Source organism: Caretta caretta, chromosome 27, assembly GCF_965140235.1.
Source record: "Caretta caretta isolate rCarCar2 chromosome 27, rCarCar1.hap1, whole genome shotgun sequence".
NCBI lineage: Eukaryota > Metazoa > Chordata > Testudines > Cheloniidae > Caretta > Caretta caretta.
This window is the reverse complement of record NC_134232.1, coordinates 13,482,060-13,498,811: the sequence shown is the minus strand read 5'-3', so window position 1 is coordinate 13,498,811 and position 16,752 is coordinate 13,482,060. Positions and strand designations below refer to the sequence as shown.

The 16,752-nt window shown below is 60.7% G+C and overlaps 1 protein-coding gene across 1 annotated transcript; it reads left to right on the top strand.

Annotated features, from left to right (window-relative positions):
• The first annotated feature begins 5,980 nt into the window (after positions 1-5,980).
• On the top strand, positions 5,981-16,752 carry NR1D1 (nuclear receptor subfamily 1 group D member 1). Its single transcript, XM_048829748.2, has 8 exons — positions 5,981-6,251; positions 11,665-11,997; positions 12,397-12,485; positions 13,498-13,642; positions 14,209-14,825; positions 15,201-15,386; positions 15,870-16,080; positions 16,334-16,752. Exons 1-8 carry the CDS (start codon positions 6,221-6,223, stop codon positions 16,531-16,533), a joined length of 1,812 nt encoding a protein of 603 aa, XP_048685705.2. The 5' UTR covers positions 5,981-6,220; the 3' UTR covers positions 16,534-16,752.

The window sequence follows — 16,752 nt, the reverse complement described above, 5'->3', positions numbered from 1 at the left end:
AACCCTTATGACGAGGAGCAATCACCCCGGGCTCTGCGGGAGCACTTTTTATCCCTTGGCCTCAAAGCGCTGTACAAGAGAGGTCAGTAGCATGATCCCCAGCGGGGAAAACTGAGGCAGGGCAAGGCAATGACCCAAAGGCCAGTGGTAGACCTGGCAATAGAATCTGTGTTCCCCCTCTAGTGCTCTGCGTGGCCTTACTCATGTGAGCCAGCCTTTCTCTCAGGAGTAAAGCCCTTGAATCCAATGGGACTGCTCACACGAGCTGATTCGAGGTCCTTCGATGCAGATTCGGGGAGCACTCATAGCCTCTCCTCCAAGCCGCCCGGTGGGGTTACTCCTGTGACGGGTGTTTGCAGAGTGAGACCCCACCAGGGGATGTAACACAGATCACTGTGCTTAATGCCATGCAGTATTGACTCTATACAGACTCCGCTTGCCTTCTGGAGCTGCAGCCTCATGTAAAAAGCCCTTTCCTGGAACAAGTTTTAATAAGATAAAGAATCTGGCCGTGGCCAGCCTGGAAGTAAAAATAACCCCTTACGCACACAGGTGCGAGCTGGGAGTGTGTGATGTGCCAAGTCACGTGGCATAGCGGCTGGGCACAGCCAGAAGCTGGGACCCACAGGGCACGGAGACCTGTCTCCTCAACCCCAGAGGAGATTTACTGCCCAGTGTCTCCCCTTCATCCCCAAATGCAAAAGGCCTTTTGGGGTCTGTTTTTAAGCTGCACAGCTGCGTCCTTGTGATTCCCAGCAGCACAGCCCGGCTGTGACAGTCTCCTCCCACAGAGGGCTAGAGGGCAGCAGTGGATCTGAGCTTAGCCTGTTTTTCTTGCGAGGTCTGGAGTGTGAAGGGACAAGTCCAGGATAAAAGGATTTCCTGGTGGCACCAGTCGGGGGATTGTGTGCCCTGGGCAGGAAGCTACATTCAGCTCCCTACGGGAGAAGCATAGTTCAGCTCTCCAGGGGACAGGCTGCAGTCATCCAGGATACGGGCAACTGTCTCCAGCTCCACAGGGGCGCACGGCATGATTAGGAATATTTAGATATTATTTGTTCGGCAGTAGGGCCCGGAGGTCCAGTGAGGGATCGGGCCCCAGTGAGCTAGTTGCTGTGTGCACCTCTGACAATATCTTACATTGACGCAGGAATCTGTATTCAAGTCTCTCGGGGACACGCAGCAGCGACGGTGGGGAGCAGGAGGTAGCCCGGGGCCTGACACCGCGTTCCCAGGGTGTCCCCCACTGGACTGCCTCCAGCGCAGGGCCTGGCTCAGGATCCATGTTGCTATCCCACTGCTTTAGAATAGCTCTGAGTCCCCGGAGGGCTGGAGCCAGTGCTCTCCGGAGCCAACAGAAACACTCCCGTTGACTTGGGGCCAGTATTTCGCTAATCCAAGGTAGATGGGTGGGGCTACAATTTGGCCTTGGTCAGCATAAGGGACCCTGGCTGGAGATCCTGGGACTCAGACCAGGACAGAGAAGCAGCTGGTTTAGAAATAGGTATTATTTATTCACGTAGTAGCGGCCGTGGTGTTCCAGGTGTGGACCAAGACCCCAGTGCGCCAGGCGCTGTACAAACACAGAGCAAAAAAGCCAGTCCCTGCCCCAAAGAGCCGCAAAGCGCTTGCGGGTGGCAAAGCCAGTCCCTGCCCCAAATTGCAAAGCGCTTGCGGATCCCTGGATGAAAGTTGCCATGGAAATGCAAACTATCACTGGTCAGTAACACCGTGCATGGGAGCAGAATGTGTTCCTGCCGTCTGACAAATCAGGGCAGCAGAACGCACCTGTCCATTGCCGTTCTTATCACCAGATAACGAAAAGGAATGTTTGAAATGAGGTGTTGGAATCAGCTGTAAAATGCAAAGTCTCATAAACAGATCCCTCTGCCTCCGAGCAGCATGTAGCTCCACCCCCGCAAGCGCACAGCCCCTGGGAGCATTCCAGTCACTCCTTACATTTCCTGCAGAACTGGTGGGGGGTGCTCGAGGGCACAGCACTGGTTTTGTGAAGGTCCTACATAAACTTTGTCTTTGGTCAGCTTGGGACGGGGAAGGGTGAACAGGCTTAGCAGACGCAGGAAAAGCCGATAACCTCTCCCTTGCCATCAGCTTTAGCATCCTGTGGCCAGATCCTGGTGGTGATCTCTGACTTCAGCGGCACTGGGTCAATTGACACCAGCTGAGGATCCGGAACCTAGGGGCTGCTACACTGGATCAGACCCCAGCGCCCCTGACAGTGGCCTGTCTCAGGCAGGGGCCAGCGCCGAGTGTTTCAGAGGAAGGCACGAGAACCTCACGGTGGGAAGTTAGACTCAAAGATTCTTCCTATCCCTGGCCAGGCTATTTCAGGCCAGATCCATCCCTGGTGTAACTCTCTTGGAAGGAATGTGGCCCCTTAATAACCCTAGCTGCCACAAGCTATGCAGGGCACAGGTGCTGAGCATTCACACAGCTCAGGGGACCTGCAGCCGCTCCATGTCCCCGACAATCAGAGACTGTTTCTATCTAGCAGCCCAATGTGAAGCAACTTGGTTTGCGGTTTTTGTTAAGCCCCAGGGGTGCTCCCAGGGATACAGACTCTCCCCAGATCAGCCACTGAGGACACAGGGCAAGTTGGAGGTGGGAGGGCTGCAGGGCCGGTCCCACGCTCTGCAATCCTGCTCCCGGCTGCCAAGGTCATGTTCGAGGTGCCGCTTCCCAGTGCAAGGGGTTGCTGCAGTGGTTGTGGGTGGCTGTGTTTTCTGTGTTGAAAATGACTAGCTTAGGTCAGGACTGATTCTAGCGGCCCTAGAACATGGGTGTGGAGGGGAAGGGAGCTCCCTGGCAGGCAGGAAGAATCCCAGGCGTCTGCAGAGACAGCGTGAAGGGCAGCTGTGCATGCCTGAAACTGGGCTCCGGCCAGACAGTCCCTTCTGGGCTGGGAATCTAGGCAAGTGATGGTGCACCAGGCAGGGTTGATGCACGAAGGCCCTGGTCACTTTTCAGTCCCCCTTGCTGGAGGCAGACAGGATCTGAAGTTCACCCCGGCAAGCCCAGCCCGGGCTAGACGAGGCAAAGAGGGGTCAGCTGACAGGTTCAAGGTGACTCAGGGAAGGAGTGGTTTACACAGAATTAGGCAGTGGCCTCCCCGATCCCAGGCCGGATGAGCATACGACCTCTTCACCCCTTTGCCTGAACCTGTCAGGGCACTGAAACCGATGGCAAAGCGCCCGTTCAACAGGCAGGCAGGGCTGTTTTCCGGTAGGCTCTGAGCCTCAATAGGTAAAGAAAACCAGCCAGTGGGCAAGTGGGGAGATACAAACAGCGTTGGGTATTTAGGATCCTTTCCTCCCAGCATCAAAGCAACCTCACATTGCTCAGGCTATATGTTTGTGAGTCATAATTAAATAAACGATAACATGGGAAGTGGATCAGGGTTTAGGATTTCCATCTGCGGTCAGGAGGAACCTGCCACATTGGTGCCAGACACAGATAAGCCCATGACAAGGATCGGTGGAGAAATTCCATATAAATCCTGCTAGTTATTCTGAACGGCTCAGTGAAGGTGGGATTGCAGAGCAGGGAAATCTGCCAGTGACCTTGGCTATCAACGGGTTCTGGGATCGTGCTTCAGGGGTTCCTCAGACCCACCCCTGGTTGGCCAGAATGCCATCAAAACATCTTGGCCTCAGACAGAGCAGCGGCAGGGCAAGGGGATGGAACTGACCGTGTTTATATGGATCTAGTGATGTTTTAAGAACTGGTTAAAATTTCTCATTCAAAAAAATGTTTCTGATCAAATCGAGCCTTTAAAAAAACATTTTTTTTTCCCTCGCAAGTTTTGTTTCTTTCAAAATTTTCCAGGTTTTCATCAAAAAAGCAGAAAAGTTTCTGCCCCCAAAAAGTCAAAAAATCTCCTCCCTCGAGTGTGTATTTTCTTGTACATTTCTTAATGGAAAATAGCAGCATTTTCCGACCACTTTTACTGGCATTGGTTTGCTTTGGGGTCTCTGGCTGAGTGAGGCGGATTTCAGACCAGGGGCTATGTGGGTGGCAGGCCTACCTGCCCCAAGGGATGCCAGAGCAGGGGCCTTTAGCTTTCAGCCCATACATTGCTCTAAGCTCTTCCTCAGTGTGACACACCCTACAGATTGAAGCGAGAGAAGCAATTAACTCCTGGAGGAAGTCCCAAGGTAGGCGCCATGAGACAGTTTTGCTATGCCCAAGAAGCACATCTCACACACCGGCCTGGGAAACGTGTCTCCTGTCAACAGCCTTGGCAGCTTTCCCGGCAGGCAAGCACAGGTGCTGTTGAGTTTAGAAAGAGTTCCTTGAAGTCCCTGCCCTTCCTGTAATGACTGGTTTTAAAGAAGGATCTTTGCTGGTGTCATGGGGTAATTTGTCTTTGTTTTGGCTGTTGACACGTTGCTGGTTGCACATGATATGCCTGCTTGGAAGTCCATGAAAAAGATCTTCCTCTGGCTCTGCTGATTTGGAACGGCTCTGCAATATGTGATGAATACTATGACCTAGTTATTGGGGTGTTTACTTTGTGTCTATACTGGATTACATCAACAGGGCTACCTGGGAAAACAGGCAGGCAGGAAAAAGAATGGCTCAAGAGAAGCCAGGTCTCAGCAGGTACTTAAGACTCTTAAGGGACAATGCTGGAGCTAGTAGCTTTGAGCATTCTGGCTCTCTGGCCAGCAGGACTGGTTTGGGCCAGAAGTCTAAGAACAGAAGAGCTGTGGGAGGATTAAAAGGATCCGTCTCTCAAGGGAAGGGGAGAGTTGTTTAGAAGAGGACCCCGGCTGGGACACAGGCAGCCACTGGGGTGACCAAAGAAGTTAGGTCTGCCTAGGTCACCGTCAGGGACGCTGAGCTGTTAGACACACCGCTAGATTGTCTGATGCTTTAAAATCCCCTTTTGTCCTTACTACAAAACGTTTACGGAGCTGTCTGGTCACCACGTTCGGCACTGGGCCCAGACTTCCAAAGAGAAGAACTGTGAATGCTGAACGTAGCTGGACCTGGGTTGATTGCCAGGGCACTGTGGCCTGGTCTAAGCGTGGGAGAACTGTGAAATTCCACCCGGGATAGGGAACGGTAGGAGGGCTGGGGGCAGGGGTGGGGGGAGTGCTGGCACTCAGGGAGACCAGAGAGTCCTGCCCTCTCTGGAACCGACAGAAGGCACAAATCAGAGAACTGCTGGTTACTGACTTCAAAGACGGTATCAATGACGATTATTATCCGTTTCACCACCTGGGCAATGAACAACTTGTTCTGCAGGTGCGAGCCCGTATTTCCCAACGACTGGCCTGTCGAAATGTGCCAGAGAACCCAAGGGATAACTGTTAACGCTACCTGACCTAAATCTGCACTGCAGTGGGGCTAGCCTGGCCTTGCTACCGGGCACCGACGCCCGCCTGCAGGGGCAGCAGGGTACAGGCAGCCCTGGGGAGAGTGCAAAACTGGGGCGGCGGAGTGTGTGCGTCCCTCCTTTGAAAACCTCCCGAGGAACCGGTCCCCCAGAGCAGGCTGGTCAATTGCAAGTTGAGGCTCGATCTCCTTTGGCTTGTCACTGCGCATTTAGCAACACAGTGGGGGTTGGACTAGATGACCTTCTGGGGTCCCTTCCAACCCTTATATTCTATGATTCTATGATTCTAAGACCCAGTGGGGGGGTCGGGGTGCCCCCTAAACTACCCGAGTCGGGGGGGGGGGCTATTTGGACGGGTGAGCTGGGGGGGGGGGGGGCTGCGTGCACGCCACGTCTGAGCCCTCACGCTTTGGAGCCGCAGGAAGCGGAGTCGCTCCCCAGGAATTCCCCTGCTCCCGCCGCACGGGCTCCCGCACGCCCCAGGGCTGGCGGGCAGGGCCCCGGGAACTACAAGTCCCGCCAGCCACCGGGCTGGGCGCGCGCCCCGGCCGCCTGCTGCGCGCGCCCGCCGCTCGCCGAAAGTGTGTCACTGGGGCACGAGGCGCTCCCCGGGAATCACATGGTGGATGCTCCGGAGCCGCGTGCCGGGGACTGCGCAGCTGCGGCGGGTCCCAGGCAAAGGGGCTGGCGCCGGAGCCCGGGCAGAGGGGGAGCAGCGCAGCGCCGGGAGAGGCAGCGGCGCGCCGAGCTCCTGTCCTGCCGGTGCCCAGCTCTGCAGAGGGGCGAAGCCCCGGCGCGTCCCTTGCTCCCGGGAAGGGAGTTTCTGAGCCGGGCTTGGATGCCCGCGCGCCCCCCAGGATGGCAGCTCTGGACCCCAACAACAACACAGGTGATTTGCCCTTCAGATCGGCTTGTTCCCCGTCTCCCCGCTGCCCCCCCCCCCCGAGCCCAGCGCGGCCCCTCCGAAGTAGGGGTGATGATGCCCCCCCCCCGTGCAGCGTGTGGGCGCCCCGGCCAGCCCCACTGGTTCCTCCTGCCTGCAGGGTGTGAGGGCACCGCTCCCCCCCCCCCGTCTCTGCTCCTTCCTAGCCGGTGCTCAGAGCCCCCCCGCTTGTGCGGGCTGTTGGGGGCGGAGACCCGGTCTGCCCACCCCGGGGCGCTCTGGGGTCCCCCGGCGGTGCGGGAGCTGGGTGCACGCGGCTGCGGGGGTTCCCACGCTCCCCGGGGCGGCTCTTGTGGGGGAGTGGGAGGGGCTCGGTCTGAGCTCTCTGGGGCTAGCGGATTGGGAGGGGGCCCCGGGCCCCCGCTGGGTGAGGAGCAGGAGGGGGTTCGGGTTCCCAAGCTACCGTCGGCGTGTATTGGATGGGGACGGGGGCAGGAGGGAGCCCCCGGCTCGCTCCCTGGGACCCCGGCCACGGGCAGCAGCGCAGCGCCCCCCGGTCTGGGACCAGGGTTAATCCGAGCAGGGAGCAGCTCCGGCTTCCTCGCTGCTCTGGTGTTAGGGGTGACCCCCCCCCCCACCATGCCCGGCTCCGGCCCGGCGGGTGCTGGCTGGACGGGGGGGGTCAGTGGGGTCACCCAGCGCCCCCACTTCGGAAGGAGTCAGGTGGCCGCTGCTGGCTTCCCTGCCTCAGCCAGCTCCCTTGACCCCAGTGGAGGGGGCTGAGTTGGTCCCCACTTTTCCCTGGGGTGGCATCCTGGCCCCTCTTCGACCCCCCCCTCCCAGGGCTGCGGCCCCCCCGGCGCTCCCTTGTCACCCCTCCCAAGGCTGCAGCCCCCCCCCGGCCCCTCCCCCCGGGGCTCCCCCTGCCTCACGTGTCCCCCTCCCTGGCACTGCCACGTGCGGACTTTGTTTTCCTCCCTTCCCCGCCCCGCCCCGCCCCCTCCCATTGGTCGCCTCCCCCGCAGGCCCCGCCCCGTGGGCTCCCGTGACGTCACACCAGGAAGCCTGGCGCTTCGTCTCCCCGCCCTTTTCAAAGTAAAAGGAAGCAGCCGCGCGGGGCGGTGACGCCATCGCCGGGGCAACGAGCGGCGGCCAATAGCGCGGCGGGGGCGGAGCAACGCGTGATGGGCAGGGCCTGGGGGCGGAGTAGCCACGTGCGGCCAGGACACGTGGAGCGGGGACGTGAGGCTGCCAGAGCCGCGGAGAGCCTGGGAGTCGGGACCTCCGGCCCCCCAGCAGGACCCCCCCAGCCTAGCACGTGTCCCCCCAGCCCCCCAGGCTGAGCCCCCCCCCAGCAGGACCCCTGGCCTAGCCCCTGCCCCCCCAGGCTGAGCCCCCCCCCCAGCAGGACCCCTGGCCTAGCCCCTGCCCCCCCAGGCTGAGCCCCGCCCCCCCCAGCAGGACCCCTGGCCTAGCCCCTGCCCCCCCGCAGGCTGAGCCCCGCCCCCCCCAGCAGGACCCCTGGCCTAGCCCCTGCCCCCCCAGGCTGAGCCCCGCCCCCTCCAGCAGAACCCCTGGCCTAGTCCCTGCCCTCCCAGGCTGAGCCCCCCTCCCCAGCAGGACCCCTGGCCTAGCCCCTGCCCCCCCAGGCTGAGCCGACCCCCTGCTGAGTCCTTGGGATGTTGTGAAGGCCAAAGGTATGACAGGCTTGTAATAAGAACTAGATAAGTTCCCAGGGGGACAGGTCCGTCAATGGTTATTAGTCGGGGTCCTCAGGGACGCAGCCCCAGGCTCTGGGTGTTCCTCTGACTGCCAGAAGCTGGGACTGGACACCACGGGATGGATCACTTGATGATTGCCTGTTTTGTTCATTCCCTCTGAAGCACATGGCGTTGGCCGCTGTTGGTGGACAGGACGCTGGGGTAGATGGACCATTGGTCTGACCCAGCCAATCCACAGGTCCCCCCTGCCACCTTAGGGCTACCCCAAGGCCCATGACCTGCCCTAGAGCCCTGGTTGCTCTCTCAAGGCTGTGCCTCTCCCATCTCATGGGGTGCTGGCTCCTCATGGGGGTCTGTCTGTCCCCCACACATCCCCCTCTCTTATCTGGCTCCCATCACTAGCCTCACACTCTTAGATGTAGGTCCGCTGGGGGGGCAGGTTATTGCTATTTTCCCTAGCGTAGGGATGGGCTCTGGCACAGAGAGGTTAAGGGACTTGCCCAAGGTTACACATGAGTCTGGGAGAACAGGGAATTGAACCTGGGTCTCTGAAGTCCTAGGCTAGGATCATGAGCCCTGCATGCTCCTTACTCTCTGCCCTATAGCCTGGCTCCATGTGCTGCCCCCAAACGGGTCTCCGGGAGGGAGTTTTGCCCCACAAACACAGGGCTGAATAAAAGTTGGGTGGCAAAGCGGTTGCCATGGTGACTTTGTCACCCCAGATGATGACTGTCTGACTGGGGGCTCACTGCCCAGCATTACCCGCTGCGGGTGTGTGTACCAGCTGTGCTCTGCGGGGGGAGGGACACATGGCCCTGTCGGACAGCGTGCGTGAGAACAGTGCTGGCCACGTGTCGAGGCGCTCCTGACTCCTCTGCAGGAGGCTGGTGTCCTCAGCAGTCCTGCAGCCTGGGTGGGCAGTGAGATTTCAGGGCTCACCGCTCACACGTGCCCCATGTGCCTCCCACAAGCCCCCTTGACAGGTACCAGTCTCGTCTGCAGAGCCCTTCCCGAGGCTGGAGGCAGCCTGGGGAGAGCTGGCTTTTGGGCGTGGTGAGCGAAGCGGTTGGGGTTTTGTGACCTACTTCCAGAGCTCTGTTTCCCAATCTGTGCTATTTAAAGACAAGGAAACAAATGCAGCAAAGCTGACGCTGCAGCTTGAGAATGATTGGAGCGAGGGGAGGGATTGGCGGCTGGCGTAGCAGACACTGCTTGTCCCTACATACACACAGCACCCTCTAGCTCAGCCGGGATTCCCCACCCCGCCCTGCTCCCTGACTGAATTCAAAGCCTTCCCGATTACGCCTCATTTAAAAAAAAGCCAATTGATTTTCCACCTTGCTGGTGTTGAAGGAGGAACCAGTGCTGAGGGGTCTCAATGCAGTTGACAGGGGGCTCTGGTTTTCCTCCCACGTTCTCTGTTTATAGCTCTTGGTAGCTCTGTTCCCATTGGAAAAATCCTGGCAGGAGACATGATCTCTCCCTTGATCCAATTTCTCCTTCTGTTCCTACGTGCCAAGAAGCAGCAAGGTGCAGAGGTGTGTGTGCGGGTGCAGCAGGGAACAGGACTCTTTCCCCCTTGTGTTGTAGGGAGGGGGCCTGGCTGCATTATCTCCTCAGCACCTGGCAGGAGTCAGTTTTCTCCCTAGGGTTGGGCTGGGTGCAGATTGGCATACCTTGACTTTCATACCCACTGACACCAGCTGAGGGGCAGATCCAGCCTGCTGGCTTTAAAACCCGCTGGCCTTACCTCGGGCTGCCAGCCTTTTAACAGCAGCTAAGTAAACGTTTCCCCAGTGAGCGTTTAGTGACTTAACCCCTGGCATTAGCCTCTCTCATGCAGATGCCGTGTATGCAGGTGGCTCGGAAGCCTTCCCGGGTGGATGAGAGAAGAGTTTAGTGATCCAGACCTGGGCCTTGGCTGCTTTCCTAGGGTCAGGAGCAGCAGTTGTTGGGCTGGAGGGAATAGTGACGAACAGGGATGAGACCTGGTGCAGAAGCAGATTGCACACGTGATCCTCCCTGCTTGTTTGTGGTCTGTTTCGCAAGGATGATTGTGTTTTTGCAGGAGGCTTCCTGGTCTCCATAGTATTTAGGGCTTGTCAGGCGCTGGGCATGGAGTCCCGCTGCCTCATCATTGTTGTTTTTCCTCTTAAGCGGTTTGGGTTTTCCCCAGTTCCCCCGGTAGCCTCCCCCTTTCCCCCACTGCTGCTGGCTGTGACACCTGCTCCCATCCCTGCCTCCCAAGGCCCCCTTGGCCGAGCTCCTGGTGCCCAAGATCTGGTCCCTTGGCCGCCTGCCTGCCCCAGTGCTTCAAACCCTTCCCTTGTGTGCCTGGGGGCCCAGCTGAGCCTCCCTCCCCAGCCTGCAGATGTAGGTCAGCAGCAGCTGGAGCATTTCAAAGCTCCAAGAGGAAAGAAGTGAGGGAGAAAGGCGAGGAGGAAGCAATGGCAGACGTGTGTAATTGCAAATCACCGGCGGTGCCTGCAAACCTGGCTGCCTGGAAGGGCCCGGAAAGGGTAGCCAGATCTTCAGGGGTGGGGGGATGTGTAGGAGAGGAGGTGGGGCTGGGGGCGTGAATGGACAGATGGACACACACATGTACATACTCCATGCATATACAGCCCCGCATGTATGCATGCCCCACGTACCCCCTCCTGCACTCAGACACCCCCCCCCCGTACAGCCCCCTGCATGCACCCACTAGCCCAGACGTCAAGTGCTGTTTTTCTAGGTGTGTCATTGACTGAGGCTTAGGAAGAGCGTAATCCCTGAGGGGAGGGGCTGCATTTCCGGTGCTCCCTGTCTCCCCTGGCTGCTCCCCCCACCCGCGCTGCTGCCCTGCCTGTCCTTGGCCTGCTTGCTGCAATGCTGCGTCTTTCTACCTGTGCGCGACTGCAGCTTCCGCAGTGCAGAGAGGGGAGCTGCAGCTAAGGGACCTGGCAGGCTGAACCTGTGGGCAGGGGCTTCCCTCGCACAGAGACGGGGGGGGGGGGATCCAGGGTGCACCCTGGGGGCGGGGGGGGGGGGGGGTTAACACTAGACTGGCCAAGGCTCAGTAGAGTTGTGGCCAGGGAGAGCCCTGCAGGGGAACAGATGTGCCCAGCAGCAGTCCAGCTGCTCTCTGTCAGGGTGCTACTGGATTCCAGTCCCCCCCACCGTGCCCTTCACCCAAGCGCCATCGGGGCCAGTCTCAGCCACCCCAGGGCGAAATCCCCAGTCTCCTGGGAGGCAGGGCTGGCCCCAGGCTGTCTGGTGCCGGGTCAGTAGGCGGTAGGGCGAGGCCAGCTGGGCTTTATCTGCTATTGACTCGCTCCCTTGGCCTCCCCATGTGTGAGACAGGAGGGGTGTTATTGCTGGGGACTGGCCCCCCGGGGGGGAGGCAGGTCCAGAGCAGGGGTGGCACAGTCAGGGGCGTAGAAATCTCGCCTCGCCCTCCCCTCGCTGTGCTGTGATTGCCTGTCCCAGAGACCTGCCCAACTCATTTCACACATGGGCCACCGAACAGCTGTCAGGCGGGGGGCAGCTTTTGCTCACAGCTGGGCTGGATTGAAGCTGGTGCCCCCTTGATGGGAAAGGCCCCGTGTCTCATTCCTCTCACCCCGGCCCTGAGCCATCTCGTCTGGGGAGGCCCCCCCAGCACTCACCTCGAGGGGGCGGCGTGGCCCTGGTCTCAGCCTCTCTCTCTGTCTCCCCAGGCGGCGTGATCAGCTACATCGGCTCCAGCGGCTCCTCGCCCAGCCGCACCAGCCCCGTCTCCCTGTGCAGCGACAGCTCCAACGGCAGCTTCCAGTCCGGCTCGCAGGCCTTCCCCTCTTACTTCCCGCCCTCGCCCACCGGCTCCCTGACCCACGACTCGCGGCCCTACGGCGCTGGGCTGCAGGGCTCGCGGGAGGATGGCTCCCCTTCCTCCTCGTCCTCCTCTTCCTCCTCCTCGTACAGCTCCTCCGGGACCTCCCCCGGGGGCCTGCAGGTCGCCATGGACGACGGGAGGCGCGTCTCTCCCAGCAAGACCACCAGCAACATCACCAGTGAGTGCTGGAGGTGGGGTGGGCACAGGGTGTGGGGAGACCCCTGGGAAGGGCTGGGAGTGGTGGCTGTGGAGGGGCCCGGGGGTAGCTGTGGGTGGGCACTGGGGTACCTGTGGTGCCCTCTATCCCTGGCTGTTTCCCCTCGATCAGTCTGTCCTTGCAGGTGGGTGCTCTCTGGACCCCCTGCCCTCCCCAGCATGGCAGGCCACATACCTGCTGGGGATGCCGTGCCCCTGAGAGCGCCCCCGTCTGAGCAGTGGTGGGCACAGCAGCTAGACCTGCGCCGGGACAGCGGCCCGCCACGCAGGAAGGGAGACGGCCTGGCTGCCCCCAGGGGCTGGCTTCTGAGCGGGGCTGGGCGCTGCAGCCTCTCACCTGGGTGTCTCTTTCCCCTCCCAGAGCTGAACGGGATGGTTCTGCTTTGCAAAGTGTGTGGAGATGTCGCCTCAGGCTTCCACTATGGGGTCCATGCCTGCGAGGGCTGCAAGGTAAGGGGGCGGGACAGGGCAGGGCAGGGGGAGCTGTGGTGACAGGGGGCTCCTGCTGATCCAGCCCAGGTGGCTCAATCTGGGGAGGGAGGTGGGACCAGTGTCATAACACCTTGTTAATGTATTACCCCCCGTCTGCCCCTCCAGCCAGCCAAGGGACTCGGGCATGGCTGGCAACGTCACACCTCTCCAGACAAGGCCTAATTATTCCCAAGCTAATGATTGCGGGGGCCCTGCAGTGGCCAGAGTTTCACAATATCGTCTGGCCTCTTTGGGAGTCCGACTGGAGATGCCTTAAAGTCACGAGCCACTTGTGAAAATGTCCAGGCACTGAGCTTTCAAGGGATTTATTTTGGTTATTTTTATCCTCGAACTTCTGTCGCCTCCCTTCAAACTTGGCTTCATCTTCTTCTTCCCGCCCCCCGTCCTCGGCGGGGCCCAGAAAACAGCCCGTGTTGGATGTTTAGCGTCAGGCGCTTGCTTTCTCCCAGAACATTGGTGGTTTTCGGCACTGTTGGGGGAGAACGATCCTGTCGTTGGCTCCTGCGTAACTCGCCAACAGCTGTGACTGACCAGAAACGTTCACCGCTGGAGCATGCCAACGCTCGGTCCTGAACGATCATTGTTCCTGGGTCAGGACAATGATCGGGGGTGTGGGATGGAAATGGCGGCTCCTTGGGAATTCTAGGCAGGGCTCTGGCGACCGGACAGCACTTGGCTTGTTTATAGTAAACCTGGCATTGAAGGTAGCTTCAGCTGAAGGAAACAATTGTCTGGATTTTTTTCCCTCGAGCTTTGTCATTTCTGCTGGCTGCAAACAATTTCTCAAAGACAAATGCCAGTGGCAGGTCAGCGTGGAGGAGCGTGTGGCCAGCCCACGGGGCAGAGCTCCATCACGGGGTCAGGGCCTTGCATCCCACAGTGTTTTCTATCGTCCGCCTTCCTCGCTGTTTGAGATTGCCTGGCTCTGCCTCCCCGTGTCTCACCCTGTCTCTCTCTCTGTCTGTCTCAGGGTTTCTTCCGACGCAGCATTCAGCAAAACATCCAGTACAAAAAGTGCCTGAAAAATGAGAACTGCTCCATCATCCGGATCAACCGGAACCGGTGCCAGCAGTGCCGCTTCAAGAAATGTCTGTCAGTCGGCATGTCCCGGGACGGTGAGTTCCCGCCTGGCGTGGTGGGGGAGGAGGCAGGGCAGGCTCCCCCCGGCACTGTGGTGCCCTCCCCTCCCCCTTCCATAATGGCATGCCCCGAGCAGTGTCTGGCTTCTACGCACTGTTCAAATAACACATCTTCCACACCCCTTTATTCGTGGTGCTGAGAGGCTGCGGTCAGGGATCGGGGTCCCGTTGCGCCAGGTGCTGCACGTCCATGAAACCCCTGCTCCAAAGGGCCCGCGCTGTCAGCTGGGAGGTCACTTTTGATTCCCCTGTTTTACTGGGCGTGTGGCTGGCCCCACGGACACTGGGTTGGGATGGTTCCGCAGCTGGGTTGGGAGCTCCTGGCTCTCTGAGATGCTGCCGCTAGGCCAGGGCGTGTGCCAGTGGCTATGAGGGGGAGTGGATTGGGGAGATCAGCTTGCCCTGCCCCTGTCTGCTGCCGTGGGGTGCATGGTGGTCTGGAGGTGCCTGGGTCGCTCAGCGCAGCTGCGGAGGCTGGGGGGCATCTGCTGGTGTCTGCCCCCCCCCCCGTATGCTAATCTCCATCCCCCCCGTTTCTGCAGCCGTGCGCTTCGGGCGCATCCCCAAGCGTGAGAAGCAGCGGATGCTGGCGGAGATGCAGAGTGCCATGAACAACATGGCCAACAACCAGCTGAGCGGGCAGTGCCCACCGGAGGGCTCCCCGCTGGGGCACCCCCAGCCTGCCAACCCACTGCCGTGCCATCAGCCCCAGCTCCCCGCCTCCCCACTGCAGCAGCAGCCCTGCTTCTCTCAGTTCCCCCAGCAGCTGACGCCCCCCCGCTCCCCCAGCCCCACGGAGGCCATGGACGACGTCATCTCGCAGGTGACCAAGGCGCACAAGGAGATCTTCATCTACGCCCACGACAAGCTGGGCACGGCGCTGCCCTTGCCGCGGCCCTGCGACAACAACGCCCGCAACTGGGAGAACCGCCGCTGTGCCAACGGCTACCAGGGCAACAGCCTCTGTCGCCATGACAACAACAACCTGCCCCACCCCGACGCCTCCCGCTTCCCCGCCTGGCACTCCAGCTCCCCCAGCGCCTGCCCCCAGAACAACATGAACAGCCATAGACTGTGCCCCACCGGCTACCCCTCCTTGGCCGAGGATGCAGAGACCCCGGCAGGCCCATGGGAAAGGGGCACCAAGGACATCCTGCTGGTGAGTGCCAGAGCCCCATGAGGGTATTTCCAGCTGGGATGCGCCCCCCTCCCCCCATGCCTCAGGGTATTTTTAACCTCTAATCACTAGTAATCGTCCGGTCTCTGAGGCCAGGACATCAGAGCCGGTCCCGTCCCTGGCAGTGTGGAGCTGAGGCCGCCTTGGTGGGGGGCAGAGGGGGATGTGGCATTAAGGCCCCAGAGTCGCGGGGTTTTATCTCTGTTAAAGAGAGAGAGGAGTTTTGCAGGGATTGGCTCCTGCTGGGTCCCAGTCACTGGGATCTGGTGCAGTGGCCCCGGTACAGGGAATGGGGCTGTCTGGGGCTGGGGACCGGCCCTCTTGCGCCGCGTCTGAGGTCGCTCCCCCCCCCCCCAGGCATGCCCCATGAACGCGCACCCGCACGGCAGGAGGGGCCACACCGTCCAGGAGATCTGGGAGGATTTCTCGCTGAGCTTCACGCCCGCCGTCCGGGAGGTGGTGGAGTTTGCCAAGCACATACCGGGCTTCAAGGACCTGTCGCAGCACGACCAAGTGGCCCTTCTCAAAGCCGGCACCTTCGAGGTAGGTCTGGGGCCTTCGCTTCTCCTGCCAGCTGTCCTCGGCAGCAGCTCTCCGCTCACAGGGCCCCCCTCGGGGGCACTGCCCTGCGGTCGTTAGCAGTGGCTGGGCTGCAGGGGCGCCTGTTTCAAAGCAGCCCATGAAACCAGAGCCCTGGGGCCTCCCCCAAAGCCAGTTACTGAGCGAGAGCTGCTCCCTCCATCTCTCCCCCCGCCCCAAACCAATCTCCTGTAATGGGTCCCTCTCCTTAGGGGAAGGGGCAGCCCCACTGGGCGTCGATTCCTGTGGCCACCCCTCTGGCACCCCAGGAGGGCAGCGACGCCTTGCCGGGGCACCTGCTGTCCGTTCTCCATGGCCACCGTGCCCTTGGTTCTGCCCCCTCCAATCGCAGGTGCCTGGTCCGCGGCCCTGCCCGGCTGTTGGGAGCCCCGTGCCTGGCAGGGCGCGTGGGCCAGGCCGTCACCGCTCTCGTCTCCCCCGTGCCAGGTGCTGATGGTGCGATTCGCCCCCCTGTTCAACGTGAAGGAGCAGACCGTGATGTTCATGAGCCGGACGACCTACAGCCTGGGGGAGCTGTGGGGGATGGGCATGGGCGACCTGCTCAGCTCCATGTTCGAGTTCAGCGAGAAGCTCGGCTCCCTGGAGCTCACCGAGGAGGAGCTGGGTCTCTTCACCGCCGTCGTGCTGGTCTCGGCAGGTGGGTCACGAGCCCCCGGCTGAGCCACAGGGCAGGGGGCCCGGGCGTCCACTGCCTGCTGCTGGCATCCAGGGTCAGGGATCTGGGGGAGCAGGCAGGGGAGGGGAATCTGGAAGCAAAGCTCTGAATGGAACCAGGCGGCTGCGCTCCCAGGCGGGAGATCTGGTGCGTCAGGGGAGGCAGGGGAAGCTGGGCCGTGGGCTGCTGGTGGTCTCTCCCCGGCTCACGGTGCGTTTTCCCCCCCGCGGGACAGACCGCTCCGGCATGGAGAACACGGCGTCAGTGGAGCAGCTGCAGGAGACCCTGATCCGCGCCCTGCGCACGCTGATCCTCAAGAACCACCCCACAGAGACCTCGCGCTTCACCAAGCTGCTGCTCAAGCTGCCCGACCTGCGCACCCTGAACAGCATGCATTCGGAGAAGCTGCTGTCCTTCCGCATCGACGCCCAGTAGGGCCCCCCCGCCCTCCCGCCCCGGGACCCTCCGCAGAGAAACCCACCAGACTCTCTTGCTGCTGACGAGGCAGCCAGGACAGAGCCCCCTGGGGCGGCCGACCCCTGTAAATAGTGATCTGTGTATATTGGAGTCATGTTCTCTGTTGCTGCTGCCCCCCGTGGAGGGCTGGAGCCCAGCTCTGTCTGAGCCACACGGGAAATAATATATTGAAACCAA

Bases quoted from the DNA above. Each gene is read 5' to 3' on its own strand.
- NR1D1 (XM_048829748.2), top strand. From the start codon at position 6,221: ATGGCAGCTCTGGACCCCAACAACAACACAG. The intron at 6,252-11,664 runs GTGATTTGCCCT...CTGTCTCCCCAG, and splicing joins GGACCCCAACAACAACACAG to GCGGCGTGATCAGCTACATC. The intron at 16,081-16,333 runs GTGGGTCACGAG...CCCGCGGGACAG, and splicing joins CGTCGTGCTGGTCTCGGCAG to ACCGCTCCGGCATGGAGAAC.